Source organism: Merops nubicus, unplaced genomic scaffold (genome assembly GCF_000691845.1).
Source record: "Merops nubicus isolate BGI_N331 unplaced genomic scaffold, ASM69184v1 scaffold22834, whole genome shotgun sequence".
Classification (NCBI taxonomy): Eukaryota; Metazoa; Chordata; class Aves; order Coraciiformes; family Meropidae; genus Merops; species Merops nubicus.
The window spans coordinates 16,738-31,350 of NW_008605216.1; the positions used below are offsets into that span (position 1 = coordinate 16,738).

Genomic DNA, 14,613 nt, shown 5'->3' on the forward strand with positions numbered 1-14,613 from the left:
GGGTGCAGTCCAATGCACATGCCCATGTTATGCTTAGTAAGATGTTGTGAATAATGCCTGGTTTCCTTTATGTGTCCATTAAAAAGTTTGAAGAAGCTAACACTGAACTTCTCAAACTACCTTTGTATGTAGCTCCCCATAGAAAACCTCTAGTGTTTTGTGAATGGGGGACAGATCATTTAAGTTATAACATTTATATTTATTTAGCTGTTTTCTCTGATTGATAAACTCTTTCAGTATAAGAAACTTCAAACAGAGGAATAAATACTTACAAGACTCATAGAAGAAGAAAAATTTAAATGTTTGCACCAGTTGCTTGAAACCTTGTAAGCAATGAAAAATATAACCTTAAAGAGGAAGTATTTTCCATTAAAAAATTTAATTTGACCAATTTATTTAGGCATCTGTGTAGGCTGCTGTGTGCACACATGGATGAACAGACACACACATATATACACATATGGTAAGTTTGTAGTTGTACAATTAAAAGTTTTGAGGAAAATGTATCCTATTTACTGCTTTAGCTGTATGACCAATGCAGAACTGTAATAAATATCTCAGAAATTTCCACCCCATTGTTTTTTATTACTGAATAAAGTAGATCAGGATGATAGGAGTTGGATGCAGAAAGTAATATTTTCAATATAAAAAGAGTGCTATTGTTTAGTAAGCTATACTACATAAATGTATTCGAGGAATACACTGGGTTGCCCTCGATGGTTTTATACATTTTTTTCTTACAAATACCCTTCTTTTCCACCCCTCACTGAAAAGGAAGAAATGTTTCCTGCTAAGATATGAAGTGAGTTTGTTTTTTGCTTTTGCCTTTTCTATAGGGATACAGAATATAAAGGACTACAGCTCTCCCTGGATCAGGTCACTGCTACCAAGCCGGCATTCTCATACGCAAATTCAACTCCGACTATAACGGATAATAGAAAGGGAAGCAAATCTCGCCTCTCGAGCACAAAGTCAAAATCAAGGACATCACCATACCCACAGGTAGTTGTCTTTGAAAAACAAAATTTCATCTTTTTTATTATCTTGATTTTGACTGCTATTTTACCCAAATAATTAGAATGGGCCAGATAACATGTTACTCAAAGGGAATAAAGGATATAAGTTTATAAGTTACAGGATATCATATCTTGAGACAGGAATATGTTTCTTTAAACTGCTTCTAAAAAGCTGGAAACATTTATGCTTCAGCATGCATAATAAATCATCAACAACAATAACAGAGCAGGGCTCAGAGTTAATGAGGAGCGGACAGAGGACCAGTGAAAATGTTGGTTTTGAAATACTTGGTTTGAGAGGATTGTGAGCTTTGCCATCTGAGAAAGCCTGCTTTTTCTTACTTATTTACGATTCCAACGCATCTAGCAAGCTGCCAGATGTTCAATGGCAGTTTAATACTGAAACCTTAGTCAGGAGGAGTTGAGTTTTGAGGAGGCGAAGCAACAAGCTAACTTGCTGAGTTGGAACAAGAAAGCTTTTCTATGTACAAAGCTTTGAAATGGAGAAAGTTCTAGGAAGTGACCGTTGATGTCAGTAGACTTTAATTTCCCAGATTTCATTTTCAAGCCTATTGTGAAAGGAACATATCCCCACTTGGAGAATGGACGAGACTTGATTTGGTCTCTGACTTGAAACTTATCTAATACATTTATGCAACTGATTTCTGCAAATAATGCCATGGCACTTGCATGTTTACATTGTCAACTCTTTAGCTCAAATAGTTCTGTTCATGAAAATAACCACTATGCTTACTGAAGAATGATGCAAGTCTTACTATACTTATGCCACCACTCAGTGGATATAAATATATGCACTTGTGATGTAACACTGAAGAACTTTTAAAGAGTCCAGGTCAATATTTAACTGATAATGACCTTGATGTCTACAGTTTCTTGGGATGCACAATGTTTTCTAAACTGACCTCTAAGTGTACGATGTGAGCCCAAGTGTCTATATCACCTTCTTTTCTTTCCAAAAGTATCAAAGATAAGAATTTCAGTTAAATGATATCTGCTTTTGGCACAGAGAATATTTAACTGAGCACCTAGATATGAACTCAGACTTAATTTTAAGAATCTGATTTTTCCAGATATTGTTATGGCTCTTGTTGATTAATCATTTGTTCACATGCATTTCTCTGGTTTCTAAAGAAGGGTCTTTCTCTTGAATGCACTACATTAAAGAATTGTAAAAAGCCTGTTTTATAGTATTGGAAAAGATATCTACAGTTAATTCTAAATTACATTTTTAACATGATTGATTTTGATTTACTGAAATTCCCCTTTATCTCCCCTTATAGTCCTTTCAGAAGCCCTCATTTGCTAGCAGGACAATTACAATTGAAGACCTGTTATCTTCCCACATCTATTAAATTTCCAAAAGTTTGACTATCATCAGTACCTCCTTATACTCTGTCACCAGAAAAAATCCTGAACTGACTGTCCAGAGTTGAGACCGTTACTTTATCAGGGACTGTTGTCTGAAAGCTTAGGATGTTTAGTCTCCAGTTTTATTTCTCATCCTGATTACCAGCTGCCTGGTAGTAAAGTTGCAGTTTTCATCATTCAAAAAAAAGCAGCTGTGCTATTGGCCGATATCTTGAAAAATGGTCATACCATTCATTGTAGCACATCACCACAAGCAGTGCTGGCAGCTTGGCTTTGCCTCCCTCTCATCCTTCTCCACTACTGAACAAACTGTTGAAAGACTAAGAAAAGCTCTTATGAAGAAAATGCAGCAGGTGGTATGGCCTGTGTCCCTGAGTCTCCAGCCCACGTGTTAGTTGCAGAGAACTAGAGTGTGATTCAAAAGTCATGGCTGGAAAGGGAGGTCATGGGTTTGGCTTACACAGGAGTCTGGGTTTTGGCAGGGGAAGGAAACAGGAAGTTTATTAGTAAAATAATTGTAGTGGACGAAGTATTTCTTAAAGTTAAAAGCACCTAGGAGATTTTAAATGGACATACTTCCCCCCACCCTTACCATTACTTTACTTCAGTCTTGAGGAGAAAAGGGAATCATAACATTTATTGGGTGATGACTGAGACTCCTCTTCTTTGCCAGCTGTGTGCCCCTGGGATAGCTACATGAGACGTGAACTCTATGAAAACCATGGCAATAAATTTCAGATGAATGAATGTTTACTACTAGGGCAAAAAGTGGACATTTTGGCCACCTAAGACAGAGCTAATGTTTTTTCCCTCATATCATGTAAAAGCAGACATAGTGTAATATGGCATTTGTTGACTCTAAGCAAAACCTCATGCCTTCAATTGGAGACATTGGTCAGCATCTGATTAACACCAATGCTAGTACAGTGGGCTAGTGGGTTCTCTGAAACCAGCCACAGGCAGGGGAAGGGCAAGTAGAGAGGAGAGGAACCCAAAATTCATGACACAGCTGTAGAATTTGCCTAGGCACTTTGAACAGTGCTCTTCTAGTCCTGTCCTACCAGAGAAGTGGAAAGCAGAAAGAGAAGGCAAAAAAAACACCGGGAGAGATGAGGACTTGGTAGAGATTTGCAGAAAAAGGAAATAGTGACTTGGTTAAAAGATGCGTGTAGTCTTCCCCCATAACAATAATCATTGTGAGGGGCTCCCAAAAGCTAGCCCTGGACCTCAGTTATTGTGTACACAGGAAATAGCAACAAGATTGGAAAAAACTTCTAATTGTGATCATCTGAACAACTGCTTTGGAGTTTAGTCTCTCATTAATGATGATCACTTAAAGAAAATATTTAAAATTGTCTGTTGTCTCCCTCTATGGAAATGTTTTATGGTCAGATCTGGATAAACATTTGATGCTTCATATCTCATGTTAGTTCTTGGATAAAGATTTTTTATATATATAAAAGAAGCTCACATATACAAAGATGTATCCAAGAGCTGTTGAATGGAAGCCTTGGGGTGTGTTACAGCATGGATGAATTTTTGTAAGAGTGAGCCTCCTCTAGTAGGTTTATTATAATGTACCTGATTTTAGATGTAAATTGATTTTATAGCTCCTTTAAACAGATAATCGGGATTAATTCTTCAATCTACCTCTATTTGGGCATATCATTCAATGGAGTAAAGGTAATAGAATCAGGCTGAATTCCAGTCAGCCTTTTTTTTTTTTTTATTTCTTCCTGTAGCCTGAAGCTTTGGCAACTTCCAGTGTATTCAAAAGCAAAGCAAAATCCTCTTTTTATAGTAAACATAACTCCTGATCTGGTGAAGAGTCACCAGCAGTGGGGGTTATTTTAATGGACATGCTGTATTACTTTAATCTAAGCCTTTCACCATCTGTTCTGCCTATAATAGTCAATGCAAAAAGAACATATTTTACATTTCAGGATTACATTAGTAAAAAGTAAGATAAAAGTGATTTAAAAGCATGCATATGTTCTTAGTACAATGCAGCCTGCATCTGTGATGTTTTTTCTCATGGTTAAGACACAAATCAAGAGGAAAGCTGCTAATGCTGGTGCAGTGAAAGTTTTTCATGGAAAAGAGGACTCTGAGAGGGTTACACTATGTATTTAATGTTTATAATGATAAAAAACTGAGTAGGCTGCCAGAAAATTAGGTATCTATAACATCTATTGTTTGAACATCTGGCATGGTGTGTGAAGCAGGTTAATGTTGCTGTGTATGACAGGATGAGTGCTCAGGCCAGTGACACACCTGTAGGGATGGAAGGCCAGGCAAAAGAAAATAGCCTGAGAAATATTAAATTGTATGCTGGCCTAAAACACTTCCGTGGACTCCCATAAAGTATGCTTTTCTTAGACATGAAATTTATATTTTCCTATTTCCTTGCCTCTTCGGTCCTCCTAAAGTTTTTCTTGAAATGAAAATAGTATTAGTGATGGCTTATAGCCCCTCTCTGTGTCAGTGCTAATCCCACTGGTGTGCTCTCACTGGGATGGTACACTGGATTAGCACTCTGGAAGATATTTCTAATATCTGGGGGTGGCAATTCAGTTTCCAGAACCCATTTGATTTATTTACTGTTGTTTATGCCAGAAGACAATTCAGAAACCACCTGGGGGGATTTTACCTGTCTGAAGTTCTTTTATCATATTTAACTTCTGTTTGCTGGTTAAATTTTGTCAAAAACCCCAAAATAATACATTCTGCCTGATAGAAGTCAAAAGGCAAAAATTAGCAGAAATGAAAACTTTTCTGTAGAGACAGGCCCCAGAGTGAAAACAAGATACTTTTTTTTCCCACTAATTTCAATTGGACACAATGTTCATTAAATCAGATTCATTTTTTTATGGTCTTTCATCACTTGACATATGGGAGCCTAATTCTGACTTGAGAGATAGTGTTTCCACTCACATTTCAGTAAAGCAGTATCTTTGATCATCCTTTCATTTCTCCCCCTGTTAACATGTCACACATGCCCATATTTGGAGTCTCCACCTGTCAACATCAGATTACCAGAAGAGGCAGTGGTAGAGACAGCCTGATGATGCCAAAAAAAAATATATATAATTAGCTTTAAAGGGAATTAGACATATTTTTACCCTATGTCTGCTTTTGTTCTACCTTAAGAGTAAGCAGTCATATCAAACCTTGGTAGACTATGTGGTCCACAAGCAATTAATTGTCTTAATTTAATTCTGTCCATGGTCTAGCAACTTCTACAGGTCAGATCTCAAATAATGATAATTTACCTCAAGTGCAAAAAATATGCATGAAGTATTGGTCTTGACTGTATGGTTAGATGACTTTACATGGTGCATTTCTGATGTACTGAACATGTACCCTTTGAAGTGTTTTCCCCTTTTTAAGGGAGGTGCACAAAGGCCTGTGCAATTATATCCTTTGTGGTCAGGTTCAAGATTAAAAAAATAAAAAATTGAGCAAGTTTTCAGGTAAAAAAAGCTCTTCAAAATAAGCTATGTTGTGCCATGAGGTGTCCTTAGAAACACAACTAATAGAAGAATATCTATTAGGACTAAAAGAAATTAAAAATTTTCAGTTTGAAAGATTTTCTGGCATTTATTCCCATCATGAATTGTCCAAAACCAAAATTTCATTGTATTATTATAAATTTATTTTCCTTGTCCTCCTCATGAAAGAAATACATACCACGAGTTTTCTTTCTAATACAAAAATAAACTAACTTTTTTATACTTACATTTATGCTTATATTATCTTATATTTCAGATTAATTTTTTAAATTAAAAAACTCTAGTCTATAAAAGTAAAATCCAAAAAGAGTGTTAAAAACAATTATATAATGAAAAGCAAATACAAAAGTAGTTTTCCTTTTGTGACTATTTTAGCTAGAATTTAATAATAAAAATATCATTAATAATTTCTAAGTGTTTAGTTGGAAACTTGCGTGTATATATATGTATATAAAGTTTGCAATAATTCACTTGGTATTTATGAAGATATCTTTGTGACTAAGCAGTTTGAAGACATTAGATCTGAAAGGATAACAGATGAGTTAGACATTCCAATTGGTCACGTAACATTGTGACGGCTGAATAAAGTTCATACTTAATGTATGCTGAGTTACTGGCATTTAAAAGAACTCTTCTGGCCTTGTAACTCCTTACCTCCATATAGTTATCTTACCTCCATGCAAAATCAAGTTTATCCTTTCATCTCTAAAACCTTGTGATGAATATGGTGGTATCCTTCATATCTACTGGTAGGTCTTTTGCCTATGGGTATTCTTCTGATAACTAATAACAAAATATGATTGAGCTCCTCAAAGCCATGACCACTTCTTTCTTACTTTGAAATAACCTATCATGTTAACAGACGGTATTCACAAATATAAACTTTAATACTGAAGAAATACCCAATTAAATGCCAAAACCACTACTGATGTTGCACAGATGGTTTAAGTTTCTTTAAGTCAAACATCTGGTCAGGACTTTCGATTGCCAAGTGCATAAAACCTTGATCCTGGCTGATAATGAGGAGTTTCATAGCAACTCAATCAAATTAAAAGGAAGGTAAGATCATGTGTTCAGGAGAGAGACCTAATGCCTATTAAAAGAAAAGGCAGAATGGGCATCTGGAAGGTGAGTGGAGTGGGAGAATTCCAAGGCTTCATGTTGTAATACCTTGATTTGTGACATGAGTGTGCAGTAATGAAGAAGTGAGCATGTACAGCTTTGGTCTCATCCTGATCTGTAATCATGGGTGAAATTGATTTAAAGATGTTCCATGAAGTTTGACAGTTCCAATAAATAAAAAGATTTAAAAATGAGATAGCTAAATCCTAGGAGGTTTAATAAGAATTCTCTCCTTCTTCCCCCACCCAATATCTAAAAGTTTGAAACATTCATTATAAATATCTAGACATCTGTGACATTCAGCTTAATCCTTACTTCTCTCTAAACAAATGCCTATGCTCCTGTTCTGCTTTCTGCTTTTTCAAGTATCTACAAGTTGCTGCTTCTGTGTCAAGAAGCCTCTGCTTCAGTGAGAGTGCCAGATACCCACTCTGCTCTGGCTAGCAGTTGTCTTTCCTGGCAAAAAGTTTCTGGATTTTTCTTGTTCCCACATTGCAAGAGAGCTGTGATTTTTAGCTTTCTAGCTGCCATCACTCTGGAGTTTACTCTGTAGTAGTGTTGGTAGTTCTAGGATCTATGGGAGGCTTTCTTTTCCCTACTAGTGAGAGGAAAGCAGATCAAAGTTCACTCCCAGTAAGAAAAAAATATTTTAAAAAAAAGATGAAAAGAGAAGGATCCCTTAGAAAAAGAGCTTGAAATATGTTCAGTTTCAATTTGATGTATGAGAATGCTGCAGGGATGGTATTATTGTAGTTTCTTTTGAAGGTGTTTTGCTGAGTAGTGTTGCAGCAGCATTGCTGAGCATAAGCACTAGCTTTCCAAACAGTAAGAAAAACATGAACATGCTAAAAAAATTCTGAATTGCAACACTGATGTTGCTGAGCCTGATATTACACATCATAAAGGAGCTGGTTATTAATGGTCAGCATGGGATGTTTTAGACTTTCATGAGCTCTGTCCTGTCATATGTGAGCTCATTACAGTGTTGTACAGGAAAGAACTAGGAGTCCAGTCAGAAGGTGCAGAAAACATACACTCACATACATGCTCTGTCTCCTCAGTGCAGTTACTTGCAGATTTCACCCAAGTGTAGTAATTTCCCCGCTGCTTCTCCTGTTTTGCAGTACTCTGGATTTCACACCGAGAGATCTGAGTCTGACCACGAGAGCCAGTGGGGTGGGAGCCCCCTGACCGACACGGCTTCTCCCCAGCTCCTGGAGCCCACGGACAGGCCGAACTCCCAGCACCACGATGTCTCCTGTGCCTACAGACAGTACTCAGACCGCAGCGCGCTCTGCTATGGTTTTGCACTTGACCACTCCAGGCTGGCTGATGACAGACATTTCCATACCCAGGCCTGTGAAGGAGGCAGATGTGAAGCTGGACGATACTTCCTTGGCACACCGCAGCCAGGAAGGGAGAGCTGGTGGGGTTCTCGTTCAGCATTGCCTCTCACTAAGTCGTCCCCCGAGAGCAGAGAAGCTTATGAAAACAGTATGCCCCACATAACGTCAGTGCACAGGATTCATGGTAAGAGATAACAAGGATTTGCCCAAGTGGCACCGTCTCAGTTAAAACATGACATAAACATACAGCTGCTCATGTGAGAGACAGAAAACGAGAAAGAATCTTGATGTGTGCCATTGTCTCAGACACTGCATCTATGGAGATGAGGAATACTTAAAATGCAAGTTTAATTTGACAGCCTGTCTTATATGCAGCAAAATATAATTTTGTTGTATATTTTTAAATCTGTGAAGTTAAGATGGAAATATCTGACTGGTGAAATTTTAAGAATGATCTTAAAAATATAAACAAAATTATACTCCAAGTAGAAATGTGTTATTTATTTGACTTAAGATCAAAGTACTTTGGATGGAATATATTTAGCAAAAAATTAGAGCTAAATCCAAGTTAGATATTAAAAAGTCTTTAAATTCTTTAGAGAAATTGTTCGCCAAATAACCTTTTCCTCTGCAGTGGTTATTACTAGATTCTGTAAGAGCTGCTGTTTATTTTTATTTAAAATTGGCAATTTGAATTAACACTTGCTTTTTGTTTCAGACATTGATCCCCAGCTATAATTTTGAGCCAATCTGAGTCTCTCCATTCTTTCAGCACCAAGCCTGTCTGGCAGGTTGCAAACTCAGTGCACTAGTTCATCTTCAGAGGCCGAGACTAATAGAAAAATCACAGTGAAAGGCTGATCTTGGGTTTGGAAAACTACGAACTTTCTTGGGTTTAAAGGGCAGGCTGAGAGTTGAAAGACTGCAACTTACCCAAAAGTCAGAGTTCAAGATTGTATAAAACATATGCAGCATAAAAAAAAAAAAAATAGCTTTTCTACTAAAATAACCTGTCAAAAAAAAAAGATTTTATTTAAATAATTAATAAAAACTAATTACATTAGTATCATTCCATTGACTTGCAGAGTGAGGTTTTGGAAATTAAAAAAGACTAGACTATTTTATACCAATTTCAGGCACTAAGATGAGAAAAATTATTAAATAGCAAGTTCTAGGAAATACAGTCAGAGGGAAGATGAGGAAAGAAAAGGAGCCTGAAATTTTGCTGGTGGTGACTGTTCTTCACTTTTCCTGTGAGAACACACCTTCTTCCTTATGTCTGCTCTGTATTTCTGTCATGCTTATGTCTTTCTAGCTTTTTCTTGCTCAAATGGGATAATGGAGCAAAGTATAATTTTGCTGGCAAATTTTATACATGATAATTCTTGCTGAGCACAGAAAGATAATAATGTAGAAACATCATACAAAGGTAAAAATAAAAATTGTTATGTATTTATTACATACCCTTATCAAGGATAATGAATGCAAATGAATAATATAATTTGATTTGAGTTTGTTTCTTGATTTTGCTGATGTTCCAGGTGTTGCAGTTATTTTCTTTATTGTATCAAGTCTCATAGGCTTCCAGTCTGCATGTAGTTTTTGGGGTAAACCTGACATGTTGGTCTTATTTGAGGAGAGAAACAACTCAGCTGCCCTTGCAAATGTGCCATTTTTGTTTAGCTCTAGGCAGTTTCACACCTTGGCCTTTCACAAATGAAACTCTTTTTGACAATGCTATGTGAACATTACTGTCAGAGAAGTTTCTCTGGGCAGAAAATATTTTCTTTTTTCCTGTTCTTTTAGTGTCTTTTCTGGTAGCTTTGGCTTGGAGTCACTTTACAATAATGACAATTAGCTGACCAGTATGACAGGCCCCAGATATTTTATATGAGCCCATGCATTTCTGGTCACACTCAGGAAGTCTGGGTCACTGCAGATGTGGTCTGTGAAGTGAGACAAACTGAGCACATGATTTAGAGCCACGGCTGACCAGTTCCCCAGTGTGTCATGGACTACTGGACATACAGTGTGCTCTGGTCACTGGAGCTCCCTTCTACTTCCAGGCCCTGGCATTTTGGGTGCAGATCTTAAAAGGATGTCAAGGATAAATTTATTCTTGTGAGGTGCTCCCCAGTGCAATATTTCCACTGTCACATCGTAGGTTATATTTATTATAAACGCCCATCACTGATTTTTGTCATGAACTCTGCAATACATTGGTAGTGGTCTGCCACCCAAACAGATCCGTGACTCAACAGAGATCAGTGGGAAATACTTGTGCTGGTCTGAAAATGGTTTTCCTTTGAGGAGTCTTCTCAACCAACCCAATGGGCCTCATCCCCAAAGAGGACTTTGTATGTGCTGAGGCAAAGGCATCATTAAGTAATTTCTGCAAGTCCAACACATGCCCTCCCACAGGCACATGTCTCGGCAAATCCTTTTCTAAGCCCTTTGTTATAGTGTGGCCTTAGTTGACTGCTCAGGTTTGGGGGTCACTCACTTTTTTCCTAGTGGGGATTGACAAGTCTGATTCTGTCCTTTCAGCTAGATGTGAGCTGAACACCTTCTCTGATGTATCTATGGGCCTTATTTTCTGAAGGTGAAAATATAGTTATATTTTCCCATTTTAAAAGTTATACACAGCAAATATTCATGCTTTGGGTCATGACATCGCATTCTCACAGTAACCCTGTCTAGCAGCTGTGGGTTCTTATGCTTCTAAAGAAGAACAGCTTCGTTGCTGGTGTTTCTTTATTGTTGTGCAACCTATTGTTGTGCAACTTATTGTTGTGCATAAAATCACTACAGGGCCACAAACTATTCCACAATACCATCTGTTTTAGCTCCTGGAAAGGCCTAAGAAGACATGTTGGAGTGATGTACATTTGTAATTCCTTAAGATTTTTGTTTTCAACGTGGTCCTAATTCACTCAGACTTTGTTGATGCAAAGAGGTAGTGAGGAGTCAGGGGCCTGAATGTCAGTATTGAGGGCACTTTGGTATGTCCTAGGATACCCTGCCTGGCCTCTAGCTGCTCCAGAAGACAGAGTTCTTGCAGAGTTGGTGTCATAGTTGCTGGGCAAAGCTTGATTACTCTAGAGTGTCTCTGTTAGCACTGGATGTCTGTGTTGAGGTGCTTAGACCTCTTTGTGTATTTTTAGCTGTGCTTCTTGTTCCATGTCCAGACACTGGAAACTAGAGTTTATCACTGAAAAGCAAAGGGTCTACCATGGTAATTTTTTGTGACTTTGTTATGCATTTCTTGCCTCTGTCTTGGTTTTCTGTCTGTACTGGTTCAGAGTACTTGTTCTTCAAGATTGCTTGCCTCTTTCAACCTCAATGCTTGTCCTCTTTCTTTCTTAGGGAGGGGACACTGGGATGAGGACAGTGTTGTAAGCTCACCTGATCCTGGCTCTGCCAGTGAATCAGGTGACCGATACCGTACTGAACAATATCAGAGCAGTCCACATGAGCCCAGCAAAATTGAAACTCTAATAAGAGCCACCCAGCAAATGATTAAAGAGGAAGAAAACAGGTTACAGCTGCGGAAAACGACCCCTGATCCACTGGCCTCCATGAATGGCACCGGGAAGAAGCATGCTATCTGTTTTGCAAACTACCCACAGCAGCAGTTGCCAGGGGATGTCTGCCGTGTCCCTACAGTTGCCAACACTCCTCCCTGTGAACATATCCAGCAACGAGATGGGAAGATTATGAGCCCACAAGAAAATGACTATGACAACAGCCCCACAACACTGTCTAGGATAAGCAGCCCCAGTTCTGACCGAATATCAAAATCTAGTTTGGTACTAGCTAAAGACTACCTGCATTCGGACATATCCCCTCACCAAACCCCAGGGGACCACTCAGCGGCATCTCCAAACTATTACAGCTCCCACAGGCAGTACTTTGATAAGCATGCTTACACATTAACTGGATATGCACTGGAGCATCTCTATGACACTGAAACGATTAGAAACTATTCACTAGGCTGCAATGGATCACACTTTGATGTGACTTCTCATTTAAGGATGCAACAAGATCCAGCACAAGGACACAAGGGAACGTCTGTTATAATAACAAACGGAAGCTGACACTTCTTTTCTAAGAAGTTTTGTCCCTTAAAAAATAACCTTTGAGATCTAATTGGAAGATACTATATGTTTTCATGCCCTTGTCATTGCCAGCATTTGATATACCACAGTGCACTAGAAAGAATAGCCTAAGGTTTTGGGGGGGATAAGTTAGTTAACACACATTACTTTTAAAAAATAAAATGCACGGGCACGCAGTGTTAGAGTGAATGGAGCTAAACTCAAAGCTGGTGCCATGCAAGGTGAGAAGGATGGAAGAGGTCTGTGCAGGGAGTGCTTGGCAGGCTAGCGGAGCATTTATACACATTGTATAAGAAGTGGTTGTTTTGAAATGCTGCCCAGGGCTGACCTTCTGAACTGCATGTGCCTCACAGGTCCCAGACAACAAAACTGCTATACACTCTTTTCATGCAGAAAGTGGAATGTGTTCCTTCAAAATACCCATCAAAAGGTGCATTTCTGGTGAAGTTTATTACCAAATGGCCAAGTGTGTTATGCTGCTCCATGGTGTAAAGCATCCATGCCTAATGAATACGACATCTCACAGGGGAGAAGGAAGAGACAGCTCCTCGGATTGTTATTTCCTTGTGTACTCACATGCATAACTATTTACATATGCTTGATTTGAAAGGAGTCAAGTGAGCAGTATCCTTATGATTAGTGTGATCAAATATTTATTTCTACTGTACTGAAAAGAAAGATGGCCCTTCTCAGTATAGTTTTGAGATATACATAGGGCTTAGTTGTCTTCATGTAGAGATGGGAGATTGTCCTCATATTTTTGAAAAGTTGCACAGGGTAAGTAGTGGAGTGAAATGGAAGAAAATTGTCAGGAGAAATAGGCTGGAATTAGGAGTGGACCATGATAAACACATTTAACCCCATGTCTATGTATGACATTTAGTAATAATTATAAATTAAGGAAAACTAATTCTAAGTGGCCAAATAATTAAGAATTAATTTGAAACATAGAAGGAACTCAACAGAATCATAGAAGTTTTACTGTAAAATAGAAAAGCAATTGCAGAAGTGTAAAAATATGAAAGGCAAGAATAGACAAAAACTATTGTGGTTTGTCCTACTTCTGATAAAGTTTTGGAGTAAATTAATTAAATATAAAAAATTTGTAACTACTCTGTCTGACATACAGTAAAGTAATAGGTATGGCTTTGAAACAGAGATGTATTCTTTTCTTGCTTGCAGCAGAAAATTTAATGACTATCAGGACATATTAGGGATATCAAAATCAACCATATAAACAGAAAAAAAAAAAAACAAACCTGAGGGAAATCAGGGTTCCAAAAAATTCAATTGTACTAAGAATGATGATATTATCAGGGCCTGTCCTAGAGTTATAGAAGACATCAAAAGAGGTAGGGAAACTTTTTGCAATTTTTAATAATGTCATGAACAAAGAGGCACTAATTGATTGGAAAAGAATAAATAATAATCATATGTTAAACAAAGTAAAATAGGGCATTTGTAGGCACAAATGCTAGACCTGCAGTTCTTTGTATGGCATTTATATGAAGTCTCAAAGTTGACTGCAATGGGAGCAGGACTACTTCTCCCTATTATACCAAGGTGGAGGTAAGGGGACTTGAGGTGGTTACTAAAATGAGATTAGCACTAAGATTCATTTGTAGCATTAAGAAGCTCAACATATGGGACTGAGTCATCAATGGGACTAAATATAAACCAGCATACTATGAGTGGGTTAAAAATATCTATTTTCAAATAAAACTAATCAGAAGCAAGAGCTAAATAATAACATTACAAACCACGTAAGTAGAGATGTACTTGAAAGCAAAGGAAATTACCTCTCTGAACTTGGAATGTCGTGTACAGTCCTGATCACTCCAAGGCAGATTGTGAATCTTGAATTGAGTAGTACCTTACTCCATAAGCAATTGTTGACTGCAGCGTGATCACTCCTGGTGAAATGTACAATGAACACAAGGAAGAGCAACAGTCTGGTCTTTATTATCTAAATCTCATAATACAAAAGGTGGAGCAGAGCTCAGCAAAAGATAAAGAGACGGAAAGATCTAATAAAATCTTTAAATAAACTGGGTCTGTCATCTTTGTGAGGGAAAAGAGTAAGGGGGAATGTCACTGGTGCACACCAAGC

At 37.8% G+C, this 14,613-nt stretch overlaps 1 protein-coding gene across 1 annotated transcript; it reads left to right on the forward strand.

Moving 5' to 3' along the window:
- Positions 1-836: 836 nt before the first annotated feature.
- Positions 837-12,482, forward strand: SIM1 (single-minded family bHLH transcription factor 1; the record flags this gene model as incomplete). The annotated part of the gene is made up of 3 exons (XM_008939281.1): positions 837-1,002; positions 8,164-8,569; positions 11,752-12,482. Coding segments are annotated over 3 exons (1,303 nt in total), but the record flags the coding sequence as incomplete, so codon positions are not given.
- Between the last annotated feature and the right edge of the window lie 2,131 nt (positions 12,483-14,613).